General features: G+C 46.4%; 1 protein-coding gene across 2 annotated transcripts; it reads left to right on the top strand.

Moving 5' to 3' along the window:
- The first annotated feature begins 2957 nt into the window (after nucleotides 1-2957).
- LOC101754052 (U-box domain-containing protein 43) lies at nucleotides 2958-7633 on the top strand. Of its 2 annotated transcripts, none has more exons than XM_004962524.4 (4): nucleotides 2958-3411; nucleotides 3931-4483; nucleotides 4575-4884; nucleotides 5597-7633. In XM_004962524.4, the coding sequence occupies exons 2-4, from the start codon at nucleotides 3944-3946 to the stop codon at nucleotides 7177-7179; spliced, it is 2433 nt and encodes an 810-aa protein (XP_004962581.1). In that variant the 5' UTR covers nucleotides 2958-3411; nucleotides 3931-3943; the 3' UTR covers nucleotides 7180-7633. The 2 variants fall into 2 exon arrangements, with proteins under 2 accessions (XP_004962581.1, XP_004962582.1); XM_004962525.4 differs by having other exon boundaries at nucleotides 2958-3416.
- Nucleotides 7634-10988: the final 3355 nt, after the last annotated feature.

Below are 10988 nucleotides of genomic sequence, written 5' to 3'. Positions count from 1 at the left end.
AAAGGGAATACCAAAGTCCCACCGGAGTTCCCTTCGCCATCGCTGTTTCGCCGTCCCTACTCTAAGAGCACTTGAGCCCTGCAACTTGGACTCTTGAGAGTTCCCCTCTCCGCTCAAACCCGCTTCTCCCCAATCCACCCAGCCGTCTGATCCTCCGCGTTGTGCTAGAGCTCTCTTGTCGCCCACAAGAAGCTCCGCCGCCGCCGGAGCACCGTCGAACCTCGTCGCCGTCAAGCCTTAGTGCTTAAGTCTTTCTGCCCGAGCCTGTTCCTCCCCGACCCTAAAGCTTCACCAGTAGACCTGAAGGTAAGCTGCCGACCCCTTTTCGGTTCGCCCGACCCCTTTTCCATCTCGCCCGACCCTGTCTATTCGCTGACCCTTATTCGCCTCGTCCGAGGGCTCAGCTGTATCTTTTTTCTTGACCCGAGGGTATCTGTGTAAAATATCGGGGACTCCCCGGTGTTAAGTCTGAGGACCCCGGCACAGTTATTCCTTAAGTTAAGGGTCAGGTCATCAGTTTATCCCCATCCTACCCTTTTATCATGTTCTCCACCAACTGAAATTGAACTTCCCCCACTTTTCTGTAGCTTTGCTACAAGTGTCCGAGCTTTAACTTGCAAGTGTTGTTGAAATAACCGTCTAAATGCTAACTCCTGCATTTGCATTCGTGTAGAGTTGCTTCTCGCCGACGGCCTCTACGAGCTACACCCGACGCCTGAAGACAGAGCTGTAGGCAAGCCCCGGAGCATGAACCCCTCTTCCCAAACTTGCACATGCCTTCCTTCTCATGATTGTGCATTTACGTATCGGAGTTGTTTGCAACCCTAGATGCATGACATAGTTCCTTTGATCTGAACACTAGTCTGTTGGGTCGAGTAGTTGCAGTGCTTAAATAGGAATCGGTAAAAGCCGAGTGATTTCCTGTCACTCGCGAGTTATAGGAGTTGGTTGTTTTCCTTCTGTTACAACTATAAGGACAATGGACGGGGTAGGGTTTTGGTTAACTCTTTTGGTGGTCGGCTGATCGCCCCGTCTGTTTATTGAATCTACTAAGACCCGACAGTGGTGGTGTTCGTGATCAAGTGTTTGAAAGTACTAATCTCATACCCAGTATGGGATGGGGAAGCCTAGTACCTGATTGAACCTAAATGTGAGCGGTCACTCCACTGTCCTTGGAACGAAGTTCCCCTGCGGCCGCACGTGGTGGCAAGTGTGGTCACAGAACGGCAGAGGCCGGGTCTGTGGGACCTTGCACCAAAGGAAGACCTTGACTACGTCGCCGAGGATTTCGAGTAGGAGGTTGTTTCCGCACCCAACACTGCCTGTGGTGTTGGCCTTTGCAGGATGTTTCTGCTGACGCTTAGTTCCGATTGCAGCCCGGAGTCTGACTGGACTGCAACTTGGATTTGTATCGTTGTTGGTTTAGTTCTTCTTTGGGTGTGGCTTGCTCGCCCGCTCCTTCGGGAGCTGTACGGTTTTTGAACCATCTATTGAATAAATGTGTTATCAGCCTCCTAGGACTGATATTTGTATCACATTTAGTCTCTACTTATGTGGGGACGCTTCAAAAAGTGACGTGGTGGCATGATGGGGAACGTTGGGAATTCTTGGACATGATTCCTAATCAACTTCTTTGGACCTCCATGCTTTCCATGTGTGTTTAACACTCTTTTTGATCTATGTATGTAATTATGAAAATGACAATGTATGGTGCAGTATCAATTCATCAAATGTATCAAATACAATCATGACAAAAAATTGTTTCACCTTTAAATCAAAAGTTGCTAATGTGGTTGTATCTTGAGAAGGTGATATCCTCATCAACTTTTGCAAAAGAACTTTTAAAAACATTGAAATAGATATAACAACATCATGGTTCAAAAAAGTTAACAAATGCATTAGCGGTTTAAGAGAAAAATTGCATTAAGTTTAAGATGCAAACTAGTCCTGCTAGTGCAAATATAACCGATTCAATATGTTTTCAAAAATAGTGAGCCATCAACGTGGTCTTTACTGAAATTAGATATTTCTAGCACTATAATCTCGATATTTTTTTTAAATATTTTGCAAAAAGAATTGCTGATGAGAAGCTAAATTGTCAAACCGAGTTTCACTATTTGTTCGAAAAATTTCAATGCAAAATGATAAATAAACCTAATACAAGCACTCGGGAAAGTTTTGACTATGATACTTTGGCATGCAGGGGCTCTATCTCGAAAAACGGGTTTGATATGGTTAAATTTACGGCAGGTATTTGCTACAAAATTAAGTAAATAGATGGTTATTTGCAACAAAATTATTTATAGAAGGTAACGTGAAACTTAAGGTGGGTTATAGGGATATTTAGGGGGTCTTTGGATACTTGAGCTAAAATTTAGTCCTTATCACATTAAATCTTCAGATACTAATTAGGAGAATTAAACATGAGCTAATTATAAAACTAATTACACGGATGAAGGCTAATTCACGAGACGAATCTATTAAACCTAATTAATTTATGATTAGCACATATTTATTGTAGCATCACAATGTCAAATTATGAATTAATTATGCTTAATAGATTCGTCTCGTGAATTAGCCTCCATATATGCAATTAGTTTTATAATTAATTTATATTTAATACTTGTAATTATTATTTAAACCTTCGATACGATAAGGACAGTCCGTGGAAGCCTCACGCAATTTTACCTTTTGGAATTGGAACGACGGATAAATGGTAATTGCGGGGTGCCGCACACGGCAGACCTCGCCTCTGCCACGGCGGAAGGGGAAAATCCTGGTGCGAACGCCGGAAAAATCGTCATGGATGAGGCCCAGTAGGCCTACCGCGTGGCCTACCGGAAATCTCTGCTGCGGCCCACAAGACGCTGGAAACCAATCATGCCTCCATCATCGATGGATCGATCGATCAGACCGCGCTATCTCACCGCGGCATCATTCCAGTATTCTATTCTTTCCATTCTACGGCAGTCCTCCAGTGATTCCAGGGGAGCCGCGTCCGGTCCGCGGGTTTGCCTTCTCTCGCTGGCTCACCCACTCGCTTCTCCCTCCCTTCCCCTTGCAGTCGCAGCAGCAGCAGCGGACCAGCAGCCGTCGAGCGCCGCGCCCCCGGGCCCCGCGCGCCAAGCACCCCTCCCCTTCCCCTCCCCACACTTCCCGCCGCCAGCTCGACGCGCGGCCCGGATCCGCCTCCCCAGATCCGCTGCCGGAGCTTGCGGCCGATTCGCACCCCGCATGCTCGGGTAGGGCTTCACCGCGCCGTTCCCCGTGCGCTGCGGTGGCCGCCGGTGCCGTCCGTTGGGCGCCGCCGTGGTCGCGGTCGGGGGCTTGTGAGGCTGCGGGAGCTGCCCCTCGGTCGCCGTCGCGTGTTTCTGTCTGCTGCCCGTCCTGATTCCTGTTGGGGGCTTTGAGGTGAGGTGATTTTCCTCTCTCTCAGATGAAATTCGGGCCGGTTTTTACTAGACATGCTGGGCCTTAGGTGCTTGCTCGGTTAATTTAGCGTATATGATCCTTATTATTTGGTTGTTTCCCCTCCGGGATTATTCGGGTTGGGGTTGAGAATATTGATATTATTAGTGCTGTACAACGTTGCAATTTGTTTCTCTGTGAGTGGGGAACTAGAAGGCACAGGGGTTCTGCTATTGCACCTTGATCAGAGATGCAGTCATTCGCGCATCTCACGTGTGCATATTTGTTGGGAAGTCCATCATAGTGTGGGGAAGTGGTTCGTTTGGTGCCATGGTTTCATGAATCGTGGTTCTACTGCGATCATTGCATTTCCTTTTGTTTATTACTTCATTGTGGTTATGGATATGAGTCTCTGTTCTGCATTTTAAAAACATTGCAACTGTTTTTTCATGTTAATATGTGTTGCAATCATCCATAAACATGGCATCGATGCTAAAATAGCGCCTCTTAACTTGTTTTCAGTGCTGCACTAGCGATGGCAGAAGTCCAGGATGGCCATTACGATTCGACGTCACAGTCCACCGACAGCTTGCGTGTTGAGCCTATATACGAGTCGTTCCTGTGCCCACTCACCAAACAGGTTATGCGGGATCCTGTCACTATTGACAGTGGTGTTACGTTTGAGCGTGATGCCATTTTGAAGTGGTTCAATGATTGTCTTCACAGCGGAAAGAGGCTCATCTGCCCTGTGACTAAGAAGGAGCTCAGCACCACCGATTTAAATCCAAGCATAGCTCTGAGGAACACTATTGATGAATGGATGAATCGGAATGAGGCGGCCAAACTTGATGTCGCTCGTAAGTCATTAACTTCTGATTGCACGGAAAGTGATATCTTACAAGCACTCCAGTATGTTGATGAGATATGCCAGAGAAGTCGATCCAGTAGGCAAGTTGTGAGAAGAGATGGATTGATAAGCATGATTGCTGACTTGCTGAAGAATAGCTCTACGAAAGTACGGCAAAAGGCATTGGAAACTCTTCGTTCCATTTCAAAAGATGACAATGACAATAAGGTTATTTTCTTTTTCTGTGAACCTAATCTCTTTTGACGCTTAATTTGTTAGCAGATCTTGACTCTATATTATCTGAAAACATTCTCTGCAGGTTGAGATCGCTGCTGGAGACAATATTCGCACAATTGTAAAGTTCTTAAATCATGGACAAACTCAGGAAAAGGAAAAGGCTGTGTCTCTGTTATATGAACTTTCAGAAAATAAGGATCTTTCAGAAAGAATTGGCAGTGTGTCTGGAGCTATTCTTATACTTGTTGGTTTGTCAAGCAGTAAAGTAGAAAACTCGTTGATTGTTGACAGAGCTGAGAAGACATTGGAGAATTTAGAGAGCTGCGAAAAGAATGTTAGACAGATGGCTGAAAATGGTAGATTGCAACCCCTTCTTAGGCTTCTTCTTGAAGGTACAGTTCTTTTATATCTACATGTATGCTTTTACAGATATAACATTGGGATGTTCGCTACCCAATATTTTCATTGATACACTAAGCTTATTGTTGGTTTTCCTGAGTCATATTATGTGTTGTTCTGTGTCAATAGTATCATCTCCCAACTCCAATAGCAAAGAAGGAAACAATTGCTTATTTTTTAATTTGGTTTTTCTTTAAATTCATAACTGATATTTAATTGTTGTTGTATGCACTACTTAGTCCAATGATATGCAGACATTTGTATAAATAATTTATCTTCTTGCTACTCAAATTTGAAAGATTTGTATTATTTTCCAAGTTCTGGTACAATTCTTAGTAAATAAAACCAAGCTTGGTAGTTTTCCTTTAAGTTCATAACTGATATTACTTACAGTAAGCTACAGAACATGGAGGAGGATTGTTCTATACTGGTTTCTTAAGTTCTATCTTGCAATGCATTTTATGGAGCCACTTCATATTTTTTTGTGGATAGTACTTATTAGGTGAAGCAACATCTATTTGAGCTATGGCCTTTGTATGTTATTGATAGTATAAGTGTACTTGTACGAGTGTACATTCAAGAAAGCACAATCATGTTATCAAGTTTCAAAATGTAGAATTGGCATATTATAGATGGCATCCAATATTCTTTCCTGTTATCATTGTTGTATTAAATAGGCAGTTGCTTACCGTGTGCTGTTTGCAGGTTCACCTGACATGCAATTATCTATGGCTGCATACCTCGGGGAGCTTGTTTTAAGCAATGATGTTAAGGTTCTTGTGGCACAAACGGCTGGCTCCACACTAGTCAATATCATGAAAAATGGGAATAGAGAGGCCAGAGAAGCAGCTTTGAAGGCTTTGAACCAAATTTCATCTTATGATGCCAGTGCAAAGATACTAATTGAAGCGGGTATTCTTCCACCTCTCATCACAGACCTCTTTACTGTTGGCAGTAATCAGCTTCCAATGAGATTGAAGGAGGTCTCAGCAAACATTCTTGCAAATGTTGTGGCATCGGGTGCACGTTTTGAGTCCATTCCACTTGATCATAGTAGGCAGACCTTAGTGTCTGAAGACATTGTTCATAATCTGCTTCATCTCATAAGCAACACTGGACCTGCAATTGAGTGCAAGTTGCTCCAGGTCCTTGTTGGTCTAACGGATTCTTCGACATCTGTACAGAGCATAGTTGATGCCATCAAAAGTTCAGGCGCCATTGTTAGTTTAATTCAATTCGTTGAAGCACCTCAAAGGGAAGTACGCATGAATTCCATCAAGCTCTTGAATAACATATCACCCTATATGGGTCAAGAACTGGCTGATGCTTTTCGTGGAAACTTTAGTCAACTTAGCAGCTTGGTCAGGGTCATTGCTGATAACAATGGTATTTCTGAAGAGCAAGCAGCTGCTGCTGGCCTTGTAGCTGACCTTCCTATGCGGGACTCGGTCCTCACCAGACGTCTTCATCAAGATGGGGCATTTGCAACGATCAATTTAAAAGTTTTAAGAATCCGACAAGGGGAGATTCGTGGAGGGCGTTTTGTCAACCCGTTCCTTGAAGGTCTAGTTAGAATAGTCTCCCGGATCACTTATGTCTTGGATGATGATCCAGATTTCATAGCTGTTGCCCGTGAATACAATCTTACTGCACTCTTCACTGATTTGCTTCAGATGAATGGACTTGATACTGTCCAGATTGTCTCTGCTACTGCACTAGAGAAACTCTCACATCAGTCAAAGCACCTTACAAAGATACTACCAGCTCCCAACCCAGGGGTATGTTTTTCAATATTTCCATGCCTCAGCCAGAAGACTGTGGCAACTGGGGTTTGTAGAGTACATTGTGGGATTTGTTCTGCAAGGGAGAGCTTCTGTCTCTTGGAGGGAAAGGCAGTAGAGAAGTTGGTTGCTTGCTTGGATAACAACAATGAGAAAGTAGTTGAAGCTGCTCTAGCAGCACTATCCACTTTATTGGACGATGGAGTGGACATTGACCAAGGTGTCATGGTCCTGTGTGATGCAGAAGGAATCAACCCGATACTTGATGTATTGTGTGAGAACCGAAACGAGGCACTGCGCCAGAGAGCGGTGTGGGCAGTGGAGAGGATCCTGAGGATGGATGAAATAGCATACGAGATATCAGGAAATCAAAATGTTGGCACGGCCTTGGTAGAAGCCTTCAGGCATGGTGACTACAGGACAAGACAAGTTGCAGAGCGAGCACTGAAGCATGTGGATAAGCTCCCCAATTTCTCTGGGATATTTTCAAAGATGGGAGCACAATGACCATGCTACAAGTAGTAGTCTAGTTTGATTTGACACATGGATTGCAGATCCTCCCATGACGCAGTTGAACACAGGTCTGAAATGGTTGTGCATGATAAACCTGGGGCAGATTGGCTAGGTTTCCAACAGAACTTTGTGGGTTTTATTGACTGCATTCCGGATGGTTGCTAGAGTGATCGGGTTGATGGAAGGAGATCAATGTATTGCACGTGTTGTATAGTGGTGTATATCTGTACCTGTAAGCTTCTTGTGTCTGTATTTTTGAGATTGGTCAGATTCACAGCATAGCTTTGCTGTTTCCCCTGTTGTGTTGAGACAAAATAATGCATAAGCCCCAACTGTGGGTGGAAGAAAGAAGGAAAGTGAAGTATTGCATCAAAGAAATTGTGAAGTATTCTGTATTAGTAGGGCTGCTACGTTAATTCATATTCGATTATCATTCTTGTATCCTGCAGTTTTCCTCTATTTGAAGCTGCACTCGGGTGCAGGTTTGACACGAGGTGTGATGTTGGCATGACATGCAATCATTTCCAATGACGCAGATCATCTATTTATGCTACCGTCAGCGTCTTCTTCCAAGTTACTAAGAACAATGTTGGCATGGCATGCTATCATTTCCAATGACGCAGAGCATCTATTTATGCTACCGTCAGCGTCTTCTTCCAAGTTACTAAGTGTTCTTCCATGCTGACAGCATGGCGCCCCCTCTACGATGCCTGATTAGCAGGCCAATACCCGCAGCTTGGCATTCATCAAAGGCATTGTCTACATCTATTAGATATACTAAAGTGGCTGGCTTTGGAGCTCCCTCGTGAATCATAGTACCATGTGGGATTCACGTACTGTTCAGGTGGAACCCACACACTATTCAAGTGGGACCCATGATGGACTTACATACTATTCAAGTGATGGGATCCACGCACATTGGCGGTGGGACCCACGGTTCTATAGAGTGGGTCCCATGATCTAAAATAATTATGTCTTTCCCATTATTTGAAAGTATAGAATATATTTAATTATTTCCTATATCTAAAATCAATAACTAAACTTTGTATACTACATTCACATATGGTAGCCCTACTATTTTTTGCACTGCTTTACTTTATAAACTCGAATATTATGATTGAATTATTCATTCATTGCTAATTTTATCTTTTACCCCTATGAAACCAATAATCAATGTAAACCAATCTGTCAGCTATATCTACTAACACCCAAAAGTTAGTGAATTCCTAATAAAAAAGTTATCTGTACCTCTATACCAAAATGCCTGGGATTGACGCGTTCTCAGATTCTGAGCTACTATGCCGATTTAATGTAACTTTTGGATTTGATTCAATACATTATTACGATGTTGTTTTGAGCATAGTAGAAGATAATGTTTTCATTGTTACTTTAGATTGATCTTTTTGGTGCAGGCACGCGCCAATCTGGCTAGTTTATTTGAATCCGACCTAGGTCCGGGGCCCTCCAGGCTCGATGAGTTTCTTTGTTCCCTCCTCCCCCCTGGTGTTGGATAGGGGACAGTTCTACCCAATAGCTATGCAGGAATGTGACCGAGGTCCTGATAGAAACCTTGCTCCCTCCATGAGTGATTTTTTGTAACGACCTAGTTTAAATCAGCCGAGTTTTAATCTTAAGACAAGTTCCATGGTTTGGTCAACTCAGTCTCCTTTAGCCATTCTGGCTTCTGGAAAATCATCCCAACCTGGCACCTTAGAGCGGGTTTATCTTTGGAAAGTTGAACGGAGCATCAAGAAAACCCTTTGTAGAAGTTGGAGAACGAAGTTCCTACAATAACTTTGTTATTTCGACCTTGGTCCAATTCACCTCCGAAGCTTCCCAAATCTGCAGCTTAAATCAGCCCCGACCCATGAAAATCAGCAAAACCGCCGTTTTTCCCTAAGTCCTGAAACCGGTGTTCCTCCAAACTTTGGAGCTTTGAATCTCCAAATCCACCGCGTTTTTGAACTCGGTCAAATTACAAAAGTTGGACCTTAGCCTATGTACTATAACTCTTGTAAACGGAGCCAACATGACGCAGATTGAAAATCGGGAGACCAAGAGGCTGGAAGATGGGCCCAGCAAAGGATCTCGCGGATCCGTCAGCCAGACAGCGCCAGAGCCCGCGTGCGCCGCGCCACAGAGAGCTGCTGCCGCGTGGCGTGACCTCGCTGGCAAGCGCCGCCTCGCCAAGTGCACGGCCGCGACAAGATAGATCAGCGCGCCTCTTTCCCAGTCGCGCGCAGAGGCGCCCTGCAGACCCCTCCGCCCCGTCTCACCTCGCCCGAGGCATCGCCGGCCGCGCCAGGCGCACTGCCCGCAGCTCCGCCGTCACCCCGGTCACTCTGCGACTGAAGACCGGCCGCTGCCGCGCTGGTACCGCCTCGCCTCTCGCGCGCATCCGTCTCACCCAGATCCCCAGCCCCGTGCCCCAACGCCTTTCGGCCCTCCCTTCACCCCTCAGTCACGTTGCTGCGCGCGCGCCCCGCGACTCTACCGTCTCCACCAACCGCCGCGCAGGCAGTGACAACTCCTTCCCCCGCCTCGCCAGTAGCGTACCCCGGCAGCGCTGCAAGTTCCGCACATGCTCGTGTCACACCGCTCGCCCGGTCACCTCGCCTGCAGCGCCCTCGCCTGCAGTGTCCCTCCCTCCCTCCTGTACGCCACTGCCGCACAACGGCCGAGCCGCCACACCCAATCCTGCGCTTGACGCGACCAGGCACACGCTCGACCTCGCCAATCCTTCCGTCCAGCAAAACCGCATTTGCCTGACGCTATCTCCCTTGCCCAATGTCGGAGGATTCTGTCCCCGGAGCTCCGCTTCTCTGGCTAATGGAGGTGCCGACCAATCTCCACCGCGACAGAGCACTTTTTCTCCCTCGATCTTATCCTCGTGCCCGCTCGAGCTCATTTCCTTCCTCCAAGCACCCCCGCGCAGCTATAAAACGGGTATCGAAGCCTCTTACCGGAGTTCCCTTTGCTACCACCGCCTTTGCCGCACTGCTTCCTCTGTTCATGTCCACCGCACTCACCGCCGCACACTCCTCTGCTTCACGCTCAAGCACCACCGCCTGAGCTCTCTGAGGAGCTCCCCCTTCCGCCCAACACCCCACCTTGCCGACCCCACCAACCGCTTCGCCATCCTTTCGCGCAGTTCTAGAGGTTGCATGTTGTCCACCAGAAGCACCACCGCCACCGGAGCACCGCCGGACCTCGCCGCCGCCCGAAACTTACCGCCTTCCGCCGTTCCGCCTCGGCCTGTTTCTACCCGACCCCGATACCTCATCAGTGGGACCGGAGGTAAGCTGCCAACCCCTATCCGTCTCGCCCGACCCTATCCATCTCGCCCGACCCTATTCGTCTCGTTCGACCCCTGTCCGCCTCGCCCGAGTGTTGTCCACCTCGCCCGAGTGTTGTCCGCCTCACCCGAGGGCTCGATTGTGCCTTTTTTATTTTGGGTGAGGGTATCTGTGTAAAATTCCGGGGACTTCTCTGTGTTAAACCTGAGGGTTCTGGTGTAGTTTTTCCTAAAGTCTAAGAGTCAGATCGTAAGTTTTTCCCTGATCTGACTCTTTTAAACTTGTTCTAAATCAACAGAAGCTTGGAAATTACACCTTAATCGAGGAAAAATCGGAAAAAATGTGAAATCACTTGGGTTGGAATCCTCGTTCTGAGTAGAATCCAATAAAGTGGGTTTGGCACCTTTTCCTGTAGTTTTGCTACAATTTTTGGGTTAAATCCTTGCAACGGCTGTTAAATCACCGTCTAAGTGTCTCACCCTTGCATTGCATTTCGTGTAGAGCTGA

The sequence above is a fragment of the Setaria italica genome, chromosome III (assembly GCF_000263155.2).
Source record: "Setaria italica strain Yugu1 chromosome III, Setaria_italica_v2.0, whole genome shotgun sequence".
Lineage (NCBI taxonomy): Eukaryota > Viridiplantae > Streptophyta > Magnoliopsida > Poales > Poaceae > Setaria > Setaria italica.
This window is presented reverse-complemented; position numbering and strand designations above follow the sequence as displayed.